This window comes from Podarcis melisellensis (genome assembly GCF_964234715.1).
Source record: "Podarcis melisellensis genome assembly, chromosome: 5".
Taxonomy (NCBI): domain Eukaryota; kingdom Metazoa; phylum Chordata; class Lepidosauria; order Squamata; family Lacertidae; genus Podarcis; species Podarcis melisellensis.
In genome coordinates this window covers 38,746,033-38,764,452 of record NC_138537.1, presented here as the reverse complement: position 1 = coordinate 38,764,452, position 18,420 = coordinate 38,746,033, and the positions used below count along the sequence as shown (strand labels likewise).

The 18,420-nt window shown below is 41.4% G+C and overlaps 1 protein-coding gene across 4 annotated transcripts in view; it reads left to right on the top strand.

The window, feature by feature from the left end:
* Positions 1–18,117, top strand: part of VPS8 (VPS8 subunit of CORVET complex) — a 93,104-nt gene extending 74,987 nt beyond the window's left edge. For 3 of the 4 annotated variants that reach the window (XM_081910310.1, XM_081910308.1, XM_081910309.1), the window contains 5 exons: positions 2,810–2,979; positions 3,642–3,810; positions 8,957–9,067; positions 12,192–12,272; positions 12,740–18,117. In XM_081910310.1, the coding sequence (XP_081766436.1) occupies positions 2,810–2,979; positions 3,642–3,810; positions 8,957–9,067; positions 12,192–12,272; positions 12,740–12,889 (681 nt within the window). In that variant the 3' untranslated portion in view covers positions 12,890–18,117. The remainder of the gene's footprint in view (positions 1–2,809; positions 2,980–3,641; positions 3,811–8,956; positions 9,068–12,191; positions 12,273–12,739) is intronic. The other variant, XM_081910311.1, reaches the window with a different exon arrangement.
* Positions 18,118–18,420: the final 303 nt, after the last annotated feature.

Genomic DNA, 18,420 nt, shown 5'->3' with positions numbered 1-18,420 from the left:
TAGACTACTGGTCTATCTAACTCGGCACTGTCTGCTGACTGGTAGAAGCTGCCTAGGATCTCAAGCTGAGGTCTATCCCTCACTTCATGTTTGCTTTTTAATTACCTTAAGGCCTCTGTAAACAATGTGCAGTGCAACAAATGTACCGTTCTTGCTAAACAGCTGACTTGGGGATGGTAGGATTGTTTCTTCTGGACATGATCATGCTCTCTGAAGGAGCCGGTTCACAGCACAGGTGTGCTTCTGTCGCTTGCTTTCCTTCCAGGTGAGGTGGTGGTAGCAGTGAGGAGTACATCTTGCCACCTTGGGCTGAGGAGTTACCTTTGAATATTTCTCTCACCAGAATTTTGCCACTAATTTCCCCTGCTTTGATGAGCTCATCGTTCAATTTCCCCCACTAAGTGGGGAGCTGCATTTTGAAATTTTATCTAATGCAGTTTATTTGTGTTTATTGTTTATTAAATTCATACCTAGTCCTTCCTCCCTGAAGGGTGCTCAGGGCAGCTAACAATATGAAACCCAACCAAATTCAATATACAATAATTAAAATGGCAGTTATAAAAGATCAGATCCCCACTTACTGAAGGCCTCTGCTTGTGCCATCACATGAGAAATTCTGTTCTGTTTTACCACACTTAGAGCAAATCTAAGCATATCCTTCTAGTTTTTTGAGCCCATTTCTTTGGTCAGAAACCATCTTCCCTCTATGACCGTGATAGTATGGAAACTTGCTTTTTTTCCTTTTTCAGATGAATAGATTGTTTACTGGTAGTTGCTATTTATACCTTAGCCTTTTGATCCCTGGATGTATTCTCAATAGGAGAGTCTTGTAGCCATTTTTGAGCCCAGAATAGAACGAAGAAAAGCTCACTCCTCACTTCCCATGCAGTCATGTTTTCCCTTGGGAGCTTTAGGCTTCTCCTCTCATTCTCAAAGTAGCAAGACAGTTCTTAATTGTGATTTCCAGGTATGATGCACAAAACCACCTTTGTAGCTTGCTCTGAAGAAGGGGAAGAGGCACAGATAGAAATGGCACTAACTCATCAGCAGACGCAGCCCCTCTGGGTATGAGGAGGTGTAAGGAATTTATTTAATTTTCTCGCTGGGAATTGGCTTTCATGAGCCATCGGAAGGCATACTTCAGTACCATTTAAAGTTCTGTAGCTGGGAGTCTTCTCTACCATATTCAACTCTTGCATTGCTCCGGCATTTAATTAGGAATTTGCTCAGGGTGCCTCCATATTGCTTTCTTCCAGTGACGCTGGTACTAAACTGGAAGTCTGAGAAAGTTGCTGGCTAGGAGACTGAGTGGGGGTGCCACCCCCCAGTGCTGTTGTTGTGTGTACACACTTCTGTGTAGGATAAGTGTGTCTGTGTGTGAGCCAACCCCAGTAGCACTATACAGTGGTACCTCAGGTTAAGTACTTAATTCGTTCCGAAGGTCTGTTCTTAACCTGAAACTGTTCTTAACTTGAAGTACCACTTTAGCTAATGGGGCCCCCTGCTGCTGCCGCACTGCCAAAGCCCGATTTCTGTTCTTATCCTGAAGCAAAGTTCTTAACCTGAAGCACTATTTCTGGGTCTGTAACCTGAAGAGTATGTAACCCGAGGTACCACTGTACATAAATCACAGGAATGTATGAAACAAATACCGTATTTTTTGCTCTATAAGACTCACTTTTTCCCTCCTAAAAAGTAAGGGGAAATGTGTGTGCATCTTATGGAGTGAATGCAGGCTGGTAACTCTCACACAAACGTATGCTAGTTTTGCATGGGATGGGGCAGTCAGCTTCGAAAAGCTGCATTGCATGGGTTGGATTACATGAGCCTTGGGGTCCCTTTCACAATTTTATGATTCTATGGTGAATGTAAGCATTAACTAGGCCACATCCATACCCCACACATTTAGAGAACATGGCTGCCCTCAAAGAATCCGACAAGTGGAACCCACATGGCATGTTACAGTTCAGTGTTGTAAATCAGCGGTACCCTCATTCACACAGATGAAACAAGCTGTCTCCAAAAGTTAAAAAGATTGAGATGGAGGTGGAGGGGTGATGGAGAGAAGCCTGAATGAGAGGAGGGGGAAGGAGGTGGGGAACAGCATGCCTGGTTGGACCTGGTTGCCAAACCATGGTTTGGGTACCAGGGAGTTTCATCTATGCACCTGGCGGATGTGGTTGCAAGGATAAATGTGGATAATCCCATGCACGCCGCCTGAACTTCTATGGGGAAGGGTAGCATGCAAGTTTGACAGATAAACATTTGTATCCTCAATATGATAGTCCTAACCACACAAAGTTCTACAATTGGAGCCCATCCAGTACAATGGGGTGTTGCACATGATGTAGACATATTGTAAGTGGCTGGTGGTGGTGTTATATCATTTAAACATCATGTGTGTGTGTTTTAGAGTATCACTTTGATGGGTCCAATTTATGCTTGAGCTCTGTTGTAATCCCAAACACCTTCTCATTAGCATAAGAATAGCTTGTTTTTCTCTCCACTTTACACAAATACGAAATTGGTTTAGCCCGAAGGCTCAAAATGTGTGAGCTAGGAAGACACCATTCTATTGGATAAGCTCCAATTACAGTACTATAGACTGACCTGTTATAAAATGGCCACACAGTGACATTTGACAGCATATATTATGTATAAAATAGCAGGATCTGTCATTAAGATACCTTAAAGTGTTGTTTCTCCCCTCATTTAATCTCTATGAGATGTTTTGCCACATGCAGAATTTATGGAGCATGGCTAACAGGTTAAGTGATGTCTTTCTCGTATTGTCCTTGTGCTTGATCAGACTCTCTTGGAGACTACAACCAACCTACTCAACCATGACCTCCACTGGTCCTTACGTAATTTGAAAGCATCTGTGACTAGAGGGCTGAACCCCAAGCAAGATTACTGTTGTATTTGTCTACAGCAGTACAAGAGAAGACAAGAGACTGCTGACCAAATCATAGTCTTCAGGTAACTGTTGAGAAAAGGCAATAAGAGGTGCTAGCAACAAGAGGTCCTGAAGTTTAATATAGTTAAGATACATAGAGGTGGTTGTTGTCTTGCTGCACTGTGAGGGGGCCTGATTTAATGGGCTCTGTATGCCTTCAGGGTTTGTATTTTCTATTTATTTTTAAATTTTATATCCCACTTTTCATCATGCTGATCTTAAAGCAGTTTACAACAATAAAACATACAATATAGAAAATTTAAAAGATTGATTAAGCTTCCAGAATTCTAATCTCAAGAATTTAAAATCCCCCCGAATGTAAAATTTATGAGACTTTTAGCCAACAGAAACAAGTATTTCTGAAGGGCTTTTATAGATGACTGAGACTAATTTCTCTTTAATCGTTAGGTGGTCATTTGGCAAATAGAGATCCAGAATAGAGATCCAGGGAATAAATGGACAAAAGTATGCTTACTCCACTATATTAAAAGGGTCTTCTTACTCTGTGTTTTGGATTTCGGGATTAATGTCTTTTAAAATACGTTTGTTTCTCTTGACAGTAGTGTGACATTTGGTTTACTGGAACCTATTTAGAATTAATTTTACAAAACAAATGTGCTCTGGTGTGCAGAGCATCTAGTTAATATATGTGTGCAATTAAATTTCTTTCTTTTTTTTGTAACAGCTGTGGCCACTTGTACCATTCTCTCTGCCTCCTGAGTAAAGAGTGTGGCACTGAAACAGACGGTCAGATGAGATGGACTTGTTTTAAATGCAATGCAAGTAACAAAGGAGGGAAACTAAGCGGTGCTTGCTTAGAAATGAAGAAAGGAACTCCTGTATCTCTGGCACAGGTAAGATTTGCAGAAGTGAACCTTTCCTAGAAGGTTGAAGTTATACCTGAGTTTAGGAGCACCTCAGTAAAATGAAGCTTCTTTTGTCTACACTTCCGTCATTCAAGAAGCTTTTGGTGTGGCTTGATAAGTTCCTGCCGTATTTGAATTGAAGGTTTTTTTAAAAAATGGGACATGCATTTATTTATGGAACAATGAAAGGCAAATGATGGCTTCTTGCCATGTGCTGTATGAGTGCTTTCCACACGTGCTAGCAACCTAAAAGTCTTCCATGTGTCGTAGTAGGCAAGGCATTCGTTCAAATTGTAGGCGGACATGAAAATAAATACTGGGGAGCAGCAGGAATCATTATGTGCAGTGTACCTTCAACTGCCACTTTGGTGTGTTTTGAGGTCTGCAACTGCTATTCTTGCTCCTCTGGCCGAGAATCAGTGTCTGAGATGAGGCTGTGGAATTGATTTTGAAGCTCTGGAGACAAGCATGGCTTCTGGCAGTCCTGCTTTTTTGTGTAACATTCCTCCAGGGGTGATCAAGAGGTGGTGGACCATCCTTCTTGGAGGGATTTAAGCAGACATTGAATGGCCATCTGTCATGTATGATTTACTTAAGATTCCTGCATTGCAGGGGGTTAGACTAGATGACCCTGAAGCCCCTTTCAACTCTATGATTCTATATGTGGGTCAAGTTAAAGTGGATTCTGTGCATACTCATGTCTGAATTACTCCAAGTGGAGAGAAATCCTTCCTGTAGTGCAGTTTTCATCACGGGGATTATTTGTGTGTGAAAGAGCACAACATCCTTATTGAAAAATTAAAATGTAGAAAATGCTTTTTAGATACAGTGCTTCTACTAAATGCCTCCCAAAATTGCATTTGGCATTTTTTTTTATCACAATGCTGACTCATGTTCAGTTTGCAAGCTGCTTAATGATAATTCAGAAGCTTTAAGTAATCCAGCTGCTAAAGCAAAGTAGTAGAAAATCCTGATTTTAGAGTATAAATGTTATACGCTTGAATTGGATAAGAGAGGACTAATATACAATGCAGCCAGAGGGTGCTTGCAGTGGGAGTCGATGTTTGTAGCTATTGTAAGGAATGCCTGATGTATCTATCCAACAAGATCTCATGGCCTCGGGATTTGACGGCACTCTGTTTCCACAACAACTTGAACAGAGAACAGATTTGCATTGAATTAAGTGTCCAGACCAATGATTCTTCTAGTGACTTCATTGCTTTTCTCCATTTGCACTGAAGTACAAGTAATTCAAATAACACTCTAATGGTCAAATAACTTCCTTCCAATGAGCTATTTGTTTGTAGCATGCATCTTAAGCTGCCAGCTTTAAAATTAATGCACTTCAACTGTTAGAAACTGGTTGAAGGAGAACATGGTGGACACTTGAAAGTCCTTCAGCAGTCTAAGATAGTACTATTTGCTGTAGTATGTTCCCTATAACATAGTACAGTACAGTGGTACCTCGGGTTAAGTACTTAATTTGTTCCAGAGGTCCGTTCTTAACCTGAAACTGTTCTTAACCTGAAGCACCACTTTAGCTAATGGGGCTGCCTGCTGCTGCCGCACCGCCGGACCACAATTTCTGTTCTCATCCTGAAGCAAAGTTCTTAACCCGAGGTACTATTTCTGGGTTAGCGGAGTCTGTAACCTGAAGCGTCTGTAACCTGAAGCGTCTGTCACCTGAAGCGTATGTAACCCGAGGTACCACTGTACTTCAAATCCTTCGTTGTTTGGGCTTAGTGAATTCTATGTATAATCCTGCTAAATTTTCCTTCTGTTGTCATTCCATCAGATGCCTTTCTACGGATTATGGGCTTCCCAAAGGCATCTGATTGGCCACTATGGGAACAAAACGCTGGACTAGATAGGTCTTTGGTCTGATCCATCAGGGCTTCTTTTTATACTTAAAGTATGTTTGTTCATGGTCAAATAGAGGGCACTCTTGGACTACCTGTAAAGTTCTGAGTTTGGGTGTTATATTTTCTTTAGAATGCTTTGAGCAAAAATGCATTAGAGCTGGGAAATGCCACCAAGCATCTGGAGTATATTTCTTAGTACCATTTCTGCTCCTCTGAAATGGACTGTCAGCTTGAATTTTGAAGTAGTGTTGAGATGTATATGTGAACTGACAGCAACCCAACACACTCTGTTCTTTATCTCTCCCTCCCTCTCTCCTGTGAGCATCCTTGCATCCTTTTCAGCAGCCATATTGAAAAACAAAGGGTATGCCAGGAAACGGGTGGTTTAAAGAAATGGGTGTATGAACATTCAATGGCTTTAAGTACTCAGCGTTTTAAGTGTATTTCCAAAGCTCGCATTCCGTTCCTAAGAGGTTTTCTCCCGATCTCTTGGCTGGGATGTGTTCTTGAAAATAACCGTAACTGGACTTTGTAACAGGCGCAAGCGTACTAGCATTGCCCACCCTTCCTCTCCAGCTCAAGTGAGGAAGGGCAGAGTAAAGATAGAAAAGCAGACTGAGTTTGTAGCAGGTTGCTCCGGGCAAGAGCTGCCGCACAGCCAGGAACCGCCAGCAGGAACAATTTTGGAAATGACAGATGGCAGCACAGACCATTTCAGCCCAAGGCAACTTAGCCAGCAGCATAAATCTCTGTTGGGGGTACAGGAGGCAGCCTCCCTCTAAACACACTTACTTATCTAGAAGAGGATAATGCTTACCTAGTCTTTATGGACTGATTGTACATGCTAATAGTGAGGCAGCTTCCCCAGTAATTCCCTCAGAGTGACTGGAGGCCACCAATGGTGACTTATTGCAGTGGTCTTTCTGTCTCTTTTCTTAGGCGTCTTAATCTGTGCTTTGTGTGCATGTTAGAACATTTATTTCAACCTAGTTACTGATCCTAGTAATTGAAGGTAACTGCCACTTTCTGAAGAGGATATACCAGAGGCTGAGACCTAAAAAATGTAAACGCATGAGAAGCTTTGCTAGTTCTCTGTGCTTTTCTGGGGCCTTTGATTGTTAACTTAAGCCAGATCTTCTTGGGCTTTATGTGAAAGTGCCTTCTTTTTTAAAGGAGCCTTTGGAGAGTTTTCCAGATTAAACCGAAGTATAAGTTTGTCAATGCAGTGACGGGTGTTGCCTTGAGTATAAATTCCAGGCCTTTCATCTGTCACTGTGTCTGCCATTTATCTGCAGTTTGCCAAATAACATTGTGGTTTTTTTCAACTCTGCCATTGATCTTTATGGAATTGACATGACTCTAGGTTGAAATAATTTTTTGTTTGCCTTTGCAATCTTGACTTGAAGAAGATCACTGTGTATGTATATACACCTTTGCTGAAGGCAAGCGTTCACTTGGATATATATATTTTAAAATATCAGCTTGACTCTCTTGGTATGTATATGACTGAAATACATTTTATGTGGCTGTTGGTTCATTTCTTACCTATGCTGATGTATAGTTGTTGTACAAAGGTAAGGACTACTTCATATTTGGCCAATAAGTCCTGCAGCTTAAGACTGAAACATAAGTCACCTCTGTGCAGAAAATTCTGTAGAATACTTAAAGATTGTAAAGTATCATGCATGTGAGCTGCCACTCCATTCATATATGAAATGTACAGTCAGTCATAGGTTCCCATCATGTGATAATAGGGCGCATATTCTTCACATCTTGGAATCAATGTAGAAAATCATCAGTGTGCAACCCTTCCATAATGGTGTGTGAATAAACAAAATCATTGCAGCCACTCTGCTCATTCTACACAGTGTGGTTGAGAAAACAAAAATGAATGAAAGGGGAGAGAAGATACTGGAGCTGAAATGAGACATTGGCTGTAATCCTCTGCATAGTTATCTGGGAGTAAGTCCCATTGAATCCAGTGGGATTTATTTCCAAGTAAGCATACATAAGATTGAACTGTTTCTCACATAACCATGAAATGGGTACATGAAGGAACATCTACTATTCCCAGCTTGATCTCTGGCATTTGCTATTAAGAAAAGCTGGTAGCTGTACTGGGAAAATGTTTTCCTGACAGACTAGTGAGCTAGTTTGAACCTGCTGCTTGTCAGGATGATTGACTTCTGGGCTTCAGGATGATTGATGTGACTCTGTAGACCATTTCTTGTTCTCACTATTAGAATTGTGTAGTGTAACATCTAGCTCTAGTTACTTAAACCTGTTCGCATAAAAACATAGGCAAGTAATCCTTATTTTAGCCTTACAGCTTATTGTATTTCTTTAAAAGGCAAATAGAAATACTAGCCTTGCTAAACTAGATGTGTACTGCAGGATACAAATAATAATAATAATAATAATAATAATAATAATAATAATAATAATAATTTATTATTTATACCCCGCCCATCTGGCTGGGTCCCCCCAGCCGCTCTGGGCGGCTTCCAACAAAACACTAAAATACAATAACCTATTAAACATTAAAAGTTTCCCTAAACAGGGCTGCCTTTAGATGTCTTCTAAAAGTTCGGTAGTTATTTTTCTCTTTGACATCTGGTGGGAGGGCGTTCCACAGGGCGGGTGCCACTACCAAGAAGGCCCTCTGCCTGGTTCCCTGTAACTTGGCTTCTCGCAGTGAGGGAACCGCCAGAAGGCCCTTGGTGCTGGACCTCAGTGTCCGGGCAGAACGATGGAGGTGGAGACACTCCTTCAGGTATACTGGACCGAGGCCATTTAGGGCTTTAAAGGTTAGCACCAACACTTTGAATTGTGCTCGGAAATGTACTGGGAGCCACAAAGAAGTGTTCACATCTTTTGAGATTTGCATATACTTGTAGGATTAGAAATTCTTATCTCTAACAGATTCTTTGAATCTAGACTCTAGAAACATTGAGGTGGGAACTTTTGTTTCAAGGATTACATGTCACATTTGCGAGATTCCAAACAAACAAATAAAACCTCTTTAGAATGACTTACAAAAAGGGCTGTTAAGTCCCTATTGCAAATAGGATGTAATCCAATTCAGCCCGATTCTGAGCAAGCTAATATATCTGCATCACCTGTTAGCTGCTTAGCCAGCTCCTTGCGTTTGAAGTGAAAACTGCAGCCTAATGTATGCATGCAGGTTTCGGCATTTATACTCTGTGTAATGACACAGATGTCAGATTGGCTAAGAGATTTCCAGCAGCATTGAATAAAAAGCTTTCGTTTAGTTAAAAGGAAGAAAATGCCCTGCAGTGCTCGTTTCCATGACAACAGGAAAATTGCCCGCAATATATCAGCTCATCAGCCCCAAGAACAATCTGATTGATGGTTACACACAAGTAAGAAACAGCAAAGAGGAGCTAGTTATGTTACATTTTCTTGTCTTTGGATAAGAACAAATTACCTTCCACTTCTGTGTGTGTGTTTGTTGCAGGCCTCTAAAGAGAGACAATAGATCACATAGCAGCAGTAAATTTATAGTTGTTAGTATCTGTAATTTGGAAAGCTACTGGCACATGGAGAGTTAATGTGCAGTACAAATTCTTATTCACTCTACATTTTAAAAATATTGTGGAAAATGGACCTGGAGAGTTGTGAAAGTAAATGTCAGCAAATAAGCCCTTGATAGTTCTTTTTATGTTGAATTCTTTATTTTAACTGTTTCAAAAAGATCAAGCAGAGCCTTCAAGATTGCTCAAAAGAAAGTCCTTATTCATATTCACAATACACTAAACTGAAATAAAAGAGAAGGGAGAGGGGAGAAAATACATAAGACATAGAAGAGTTGAGTCCCAATACTTGATCATAATTTTGTTAGTCAGTATTATAATATTGATAATCTGTGGATATAAATCTTAACTGGATTTGCTCTGTTAAATGATGGGTTGGATCCAGAAAAGAATGGCTTGTTCCGCTTGCACAGTGGAGCTTTGCCTGGTGTCCCCCTTCAGCCACTTTTGCACCCCTAAAAGCTGTTCTTGAGGGTCAGGACAATGTGGGATGCGATGAGCACGGGGGGGGGGGGCTGCAGCAGGATGGGAGTGGGGGGAATCAGCAGGAATTGGGGGTTGTCTTATGCAAATAGAAGTGCTTTTGTGCTCTGACAAGGAACCTTTTGCACCAAACCGGTAAATTTCTCCCAGTCATCCTGAAATTGCAGCCTGATTTTTAAATGTTCTTTTTCCTTTATAATTGTACATAATTTTTAGGTTAAGGTTGCAACCCCTGTGCACACGTTTTCTGGAGGGAAACTCCATTAGCAGTGGGATTCACTTCTGAGTTAGCACATGCACAGGACAGGACGAGTAGCTCAACAATACCGTGTTTTATTCTGTAAGATCAGGCATAGGCAAACTCAGCCCTCCAAATGTTTTGGGACTACAACTCCCATCATCCCTGACCACCGGTCCTGTTAGCTAGGGATGATGGGATTTGTAGTCCCAAAACATCTGGAGGGAGGGCCAAGTTTGCCTATGCCAATCTTGATGAGTTCTTGGATCTTCTCTTGATGATGTTAATCAAATGCAACACTTTCTTCCTGCTTCAACCTGGGCAATTGAGTTCCCTGGTATTGGCTAAGCCACTAAGTTGTGGAATTCCCTACCCAGAGGTACACCTGGCACCTTCAGTGTGCAGTTTTCTGCAAATGCTGAAGATGCACATTTTTACCCCAGCCTTTGACACTTCTTGAGATGTGTATTTTTAGGACACGTCCTATTCCTGTGACTGTATTTTGTTTTAACTTTTTAATTCTGAATTTTAAATTGTTGTAACCTGCCCTGGGACCTGCTGGTAAAGAGTGATTAGTCGAAGCAGTAGTAATTCACTCAGTCTCCATCCCCAATTCCAAAGCAGGAATAATAATGAGTTTCCCAACAAGAATGTTGTGAAGATATAAAAGATTTTGTTTGTTGTTTAGTCGTTTCCAATGCCTTGTGACCCCATGGACCAGAGCACGCCAACACTCCTGTCTTCCACTGCCTCCCGCAGTTTGGTCAGACTCATGTTTGTAGCTTTGAGGACACAGTCCAACCATCTCGTCCTCTGTCGTCCCCTTCTCCTCATGCCCTCCATCTTTCCCAACATCGGGGTCTTTTCCAGGGAACCTTCTCTTCTCATGAGGTGGCCAAAGTATTGAAGCCTCAGCTTCAGGATCTGTCCTTCCAGTGAGGACTCAGGGCTGATTTCCTTAAGAATGGATCGGTTTGATCTTCTTGCAGTCCAAGGGACTCTCAAGAGTCTCCTCCAGCACCATAATTCAAAAGCATCAATTCTTCGGCAATCAGCCTTCTTTATGGTCCAGCTCTCACTTCCATACATCACTACTGGGAAAACCATAGCTTTAACTATATGGACCTTTGTTGGCAAGGTGATGTCTGCTTTTTAAGATGCTGTCTAGGTTTGTCATCACTTTTCTCCCAAGGAGCAGCCGTCTTTTAATTTTGTGACTGATGTCACCATCTTCAATGATCATGGAGTCCAAGAAAGTAAAATCTCTCACTGCCTCCATTTCTTCCCCTTCTATTTGCCAGATGCCTGTTGTTTTTGTCCATGGAGTTTTCTTGGCAGGGATACTGGAGTGACTTGCCGGTTCCTGCTCCAGGTGGATCACGATTAGTCAAAACTCTCCACTATGACCTGTCTGTCTTGGGTGGCCCTGCAGGGCATAGCTCATAGCTTCTCTAGTTATTCAAGCCCCTTTGGCACGACAAGGCAGTGATCCATGAAGGAGATATAAAAGATAGGAAGCATAAAACACTAGGTATTGCTACATATGGCATATTGGAGCCTCTTAACTGTTGCTTTTTGGATGTGTTCCACCCAGTTACATAACAAGGGTGTCTAGCAAGCTGCTAGATTCAGGAAGGCCAGGAGGAACACAACCCATTTTTCCATATCTAACACCCAGATGTTGTATAATTCCAGCTCTTGCTATGACTCAGAAGGTTTCTTGGCTAGTGGCCAGTGAGGTTGGCCAGCTGCATTCCAGTCCACGCACACTCTATATCCAGCTAAAAGCAGCAAGTTGAGAATTTCCTAGAGCAACCGTTTTTGTGCATCACTTGTATATCAGGCAAGCACAGTTCAGGTTCCTGCCCTTGCCTGTTCTCAGCATGAAATAAAAAATATTTAATGAATATGAAATACTACAAGAATTGACTAGAATATATTTATTATTGCAGACATAAAATATCATTTTTCATTGTAACTTGCTTATCTTTTAGTTTAATGGGATATTCTCTGGCTTTGTTTAGGTCAAAATATAGGGCAAGGTGTCCTGAATTAACTATATTTGTTTGGTCCAGGGTCAAAGTTAGAAGCATGTTTTCTCCAACTTTCTGTGGACACTCTAGTGTCTTATCAGACCTAACTTCTCAGTTAGGTCTGATAAGACACTAGAGTGTAGAAGCCCTGGTGGATGTACAAGTTTTGTGTTGGTGACATTGTAATACTTCTTCATAGACCAATTCTGAGGCCATCTTGGATCCACAGCAAGCTCAAGCTTTTGACCAGCTTTGTCGTCTGTACCGAGGAACATCAAGGGTAATATAATTTTATGTCTCATTTTTAATGAAGGACAACTTGAACTAGTTTGGAGGTGTGTTCTCATATACCACAAGGATGATACTTGGGGAGGGAAGGTTATTATCCCCTTCAGGGGTAAAGTAAGTTCATCATACCTACTGGAACTGTGTTTTTCTTTTGATTATTCAAAGGAGAGTCTAGTTTCCTCAAAGCACACCTTTCTTTCACAGCTAGCTTTTGAAAAGAGCATTTCCCCTACTTTTATAACTCAGCTGGAACATTTTCTGTGATTTGGTCAATGCTGTCTCAGTAGATGAGAGGTAGTTTTTTATTAGTAACTTGCGCTATTTTTAATTTGTACTAAATTATTGTTTGCCCCTTTGAGTAGGTCAGTGCTTTTACTGCCCACATCACTCTCTAATATATGTTTCTCACATGATTTCCGTTACCTACACTATACCAAGTGGTGTTCTTTTGTTTTGTAGTTGGCTCTTCTGACTGAACTCTCACGGGACCGTGGTGGAGAAAAACATGGGCTCCTCCATATCTCCCAGGGTGATTCTGCACTGAATAGTGTCTTCCAGAATGAGACCTTCCAACTTCACCTCACTCCTCCTCCTCTAGTGGAAGACTAATCTCTATTTGATGGGGCTCCAGGACATGAGAACAGCACCGTGAAAAGTACTTGACGGTCTCCTGATGGTGGAACAAGCTCCCGAGAACTTCACTTTGTATTTAGTAGATGAGAGGTTGCAACAATGCGGAAACTTTGTAAGGACCAGCTATTATTTTCCCTCTGTGACTTGCTTAACAAAGCAGAAGGGACATAAAAAATATCTCTCAGTCTTCTTTCCATTGGGCTTTGCTGAAAGCTATAAACTACTCTGTCAAACCTATGCTGTTCGTCACTGGAGCTGAACACAACAGTACTTGGGGCAGCTGCACTAAGCCCCAGGGATAAAGTGTCTGCAGCCGGAGCTTATTTAAATAATTGGAGTCTGTTCCCTTAGAGAAGAAAACCAAGGGAATACAACAAATGTCAGTCATCCAAAGTTGACATTTCTCTCATTTTAATTTAGAACAAGCTGTGAAACTCTACAGTCAGTATTCTAATAGGTAGCTGAATGTAGAGAACCCAACTGAACCCAAGCGAGACAGAACTGCCAAGGATGCCCCAATTGCATGAATTTTTCTGAAATTGCTTTAGCTCTTCCTCTGATTTTAGCCATTGCAGTAAATCTCTGTTGGCCCTTGTGCTAGTGGCTCAAGAAGGTCTGCTGTGACACATGCTGTTCCAGGAAAGTGCCACTCATTAGCATCCTGAACCAGAAATTTTGCTAACCAAGCACATTGTAATGTAGCACTCAGCCAACTTGAGAGTGGCAAATATTTGGTGCCAGCTTGTGTGTGTTGTAAGGCCTGCACTAGCTGTGTGCCAGTATTTCCACAGAGCTCTCACTGTTTCTAGTGTACCAAAAGAAAACAGCACATTCATCATTATGATGGCGGCGGCTGCTGCTGAGTTACCGAGCTGCATGGAAAGGACATCCTCTTTCATTGTATCCCACCCCACCCCTAGCTCATTTATCTATTATGAACTCTATACTGAATTAAAGGAAAGGCTTCAGATGGTGGTTTATGATTCCCACCCCACCCCTCCCCCGCTCTTGCTCTCTTCTGTGTAGATAGGGCATCATTAGCAGCCTGCAACAGGAATGGGTTTTAACATGAATTTAAGGTGATTTTTTTTCCTGGTCCCACAGGGTAAAGCATAAGCTTCCCACTAGTGTCTTGTTTAATGTCCTTACATCTCCAAAAGCTGGTAGTTGGCAGTTTCCCCTTGTTTGTTTAAGGGGTTTCCTGTCTTTGTGATAACCTGTCCAAAGGGAGAACAAGTGCAGATTAAAAAGCACACCAAGCAATTTTTTCACGTGACCTGCTACTGACTGCCGTGTCCAGAGGTTATTGCAGTGTGTATTGTGTTCCCTCATCTTTTCTCAGGATGCAAATGGTTCTCCACTGCATTAATGAAATTGATGCACATATGGCTGCAGATTACTCATATGCTAGAGGTATGCACATCTGGAGTGCACAAATTGAGAAAAGGTTATAAGCATACAATTTTATTTATTTAAAACATTCATTGATGTGGGATTATTATGAAATGAGGCCTTGGGTACCCATTTCCTGATCTAATCCTCTTCAGTTAAAGCTTACCTATTTAAATGTTCAGCATCATCTTTGATTGCACCCTTGATGGAAAGGGGGTGGTAATCATGCTGTGAATATATCATTCTTCTTGTGCAAGTATTCAGGTATAAATATGTATGAACACTTCTGCCTCCTCTTGAACTGATGCCTCTTAGTCCTGGCTTATGTTTGTCCGTGCTATATAATCAAGCAAGATCTTTGGCACCTAGGTGACCACTGATTTTATGGTAAAGGAATATCAACTCCTGGTAAACAGGTTTTCTTGGTCTTAATCAAAATATGCTTACCATTCTAGTAAGAAATGCTTCTGCAGTAGGTAAGTTAAATAAAAGTGCCAGTATCAAATGCTATTATATAAATGTATGGTATGAGCACACATTTGGTTGCCACATTTCAAAAAAGATATTGGAGAACTGGAAAAGGTTCAGAAAATACAACCAAAATGAGAAATAGCTGACCAGCTCCCAAATTAGGGAATGTTATAGTGTTAGGTCTGTTTAATTTAGATCATGGGTAGGCAAACTAAGGCCCGGGGTCCAGATCCGGCCCAATCGCCTTCTAAATCCAGCTTGCGGGCGGTCCGGGAATCAGTGTGTTTTTACATGAGTAGAATGTGTCCTTTTATTTAAAATTCATCCCTGGGTTATTTGTGGGGCCTGTCTAGTGTTTTTACATGAGTAGAATGTGTGCTTTTATTTAAAATGCATCCGTGGGTTATTTGTGGGGCCTGTCTAGTGTTTTTACATGAGTAGAATGTGTGCTTTTATTTAAAATGCATCTGTGGGTTATTTGTGGGGCATAGGAATTCGTTCTCCCCCCCCCCAAAAAAAAATATAGCCTGGGCCCTCACAAGGTCTGAGGGACAGTGGACCGGCTCCCTGCTGAAAAAGTTTTCTGACCCCTGGCTTAGAAAATAGGCAGGTAAGAGGAAAACATAACAGAGGCTTATAAAATTATGCTTAGATAATAAGTGGATAATAAGTTTTACTTGTGCCTTCATAATGCTAGAACCTGGATGTATGAAATGAAGCTGAATAGGACTGACAAAAGGAAATGTTTCTACACCACACTGTTAAAACTGTGCAGAAGATTCCTGCACTGCAGGGGTTGGACTAGATGATCCTTGTGGACCCTTCCAACTCGATATGGTTGTATGAAAAGAGATTATTCTGGGCTTCCCAAGACATATCTGGATGGCCACTGTACAAAGAAAGGATGCTAGATGAGACAGGCATTTAGTTTTATCTAGCAAGGGTCCACTTATGTTCTTACAGGGCAATGCTCATAAGCAGGACCCATTGAGTGGAATTCAGCACCAGGCTCTTCCAGTCCAATGGAGTGATCCCAGCTCTCCTCCCACCTATGCACTGTGCTCCCGCCCTGAGCCAATTTCAGGTGACGCACCAGGAGAGGAGAGGGGGAAAGCCCTGCCGCGTAAGCGGAAGTCCTTGTGCAAGGCTTCCACCAAATGAGCTCATTAGGTGAATCCTGCCCATTCAGTTCAATGGAGCTTTATCCCTGTTAAGGCATAGTAGTGTGATGTCTTAAATTTGTTAGTACTCTTGTTCAACCAAGCACTTGGATCAGAACCAGCTGCCAAATATAATGTTGCTATTTGGAGACTGTGTAGCAGAAGGTTTAACAACTGGAGGCCCCTGGCCCACTAAGTGATGCCAACTGTTCTTTCGGTTGCAAGGCTAGATGCCAAAAGAACTGTGGAGGAAATGACAGTCGTGGCAACAGAATGTGCTGGCAGGGGAAGGATTTGAGGTGCTAGTCAACTGCTTCTCTAAGCATCCCTCAAAAAATAGGCTTTGTTGTGTGTTCTTTGTGCCTCTTCTCCCCTGCCCCAGCAGCCAAGAGTTTGGCTTGATCACTGTCCCTTATAAGTGGGAATCTGCTTTATTTATTCAACCTTGGTAATAGAAGTTCAGGAGGAAGAGCGAGGATAGAGGGCAGGAGCAAGCTGACAGCATGAAATGGACAGCTTGCTTACAAGAGAAGAGTGTTTTTAAGCAAAAGGAAAATGGTTGGATTTTTTTATTGATGCTGGAGGTCCTTAGGGAAGCTCACACTTCTCAGTGTTCACCTTTAAGCTGCAGACATTGACTCCAGATTTCATGCCCTGTTGGGCCAAACTGCACATGGGGGAGGTCTCTGCACCTTTCCTTAAAACTCTTCCCTATTGGGACTAGTTTTTAAGTATTTCCCACTCTGAGCCTTTGCTATAGACTAGCAGGCTAGCTTTGTCAGAATGTAACTACTATTTAAACTCATTCATATAAACACACAGACACAATTTATTATTACTATTACTGATCACTCTGTGTGTATTTCTGAAAGTGGAATAATGGCTTCCTTCCACTTATAATTCACAAGGATAGTCTATTCAGTTTCTGTAGCATTAACTCAAGTCTTTGATGCCACTAGCAGTGCCAATCCCCTGCCTTTTAATCATTATAAATCACCTATTTTGACTAGTTCCTGAGCTTGTGGAGTCTAATGCCTAAATCATGCTGAAAATACTTTATTGGTTTTGCATGTATAGAAGGAAGAGTAATCTGGCCTCTGTGTATGTAATGCATGATTCTCCTGTCCCCTCCTGTTTCCTGCCTTTACAAAGCCCCCTCCCCTGTTCTCTTTTAGCAGTCAGATTGTCTTACCATTCTCCAGTATTGTCTCTGAGAAAGTGCTGCTCACACTACTCATAACCACCCCCCCAAAAAAAAGAACCAGGAGAAAAAGAAGCTTTTCGCCAAATATGATCAAGCAATCCTGATTGTGTAGGATAGGCTGTTTTGAATATGTTTTCGTTGTAGGATGTTCATCTTTGTTTAATGTCTAGCACTCTATTAACTGGCGAAATAAGCAAGAACTCATCTATCTTATTTCATTGTAAATGACTTGCAAAGAGGAAAGAGAAGCTTCTACTGATAAAAATAACTTTGCTAAGCCGCCCAAGGTCTTTGCTAATTGTGCTAGAGCAGGGCGCTTTCATATTCAGGATGTGGAAGCACAGTGAGCTAATAGAGAGCTAGGAGATTAGCCAATCCAATAGAGTATTAAGAATTCCACCAATTTTTAGATTTAAAAAGCCCTATTGAGACTGGGAGCAGCACAATACCCTTTTACCTTCTGTTGCATTTAGAAATCTAAAAAATGCCCTTTCTTGAGGCTGCAGCAAAGCAATTTCAGCCATGTCCCAAAGCAAATTTGTACATGAACACACAGTTATGACCTTCAGGCTACAATGTTTGGAATATAGATGAAGGAAAGACTTGTGTAGGCAGAAGTTGGGAAACATCTATGGCATGGGAGACATCTATTTTATGTCATTCTCATTCACCCATTTCAGTTACAAGTGTTCAGATGAGTCAGTCAACTCTTAATTATCCTATTCTTATATTACCTTTGGTGTGGTATGCCCTTAAACCTTTCTGTATCAGCATGGGTCAGCAGTAGGATCTGTTTGCCACTGACTATACTCTGTTCTGTGATTGGTATAAGCAAATAAGTACGTATTATGTCTTTGTGTACTTGTACCCATGGAGAAGAGTCATAATTCAAGTGATGAAGGATGCTCTATATGCAGCAGGTCTTAGGTTCAATCCCCAAGCTGACCCATTAAAATGTTCTAATGTCACAGTGACAATATTGCATGGTGTCCTATTTAAAAACAACTCCTCTTAAGATGAGCTGCAATCTTTGTCCCTTTTACAGAATTCATGATCAGGTCAAGTCTACTATCAGCTGCTTTCAAACTCAAAATGGGTATCTGTTAAACTGTTGCAAGACAGTCAGAAGAGAAATAAAGAAGACAGGAGAGGGTGCATTGCTTAAACAGAAATGTTCTGTTTGTGGAGGGGCAGAATTAATGGCCAGATGCTCAATGGAATATATTCTTGTTACTCAAGTCTTAATTGACTAACTTACAAGAAAGCAGAAAATGATGTTT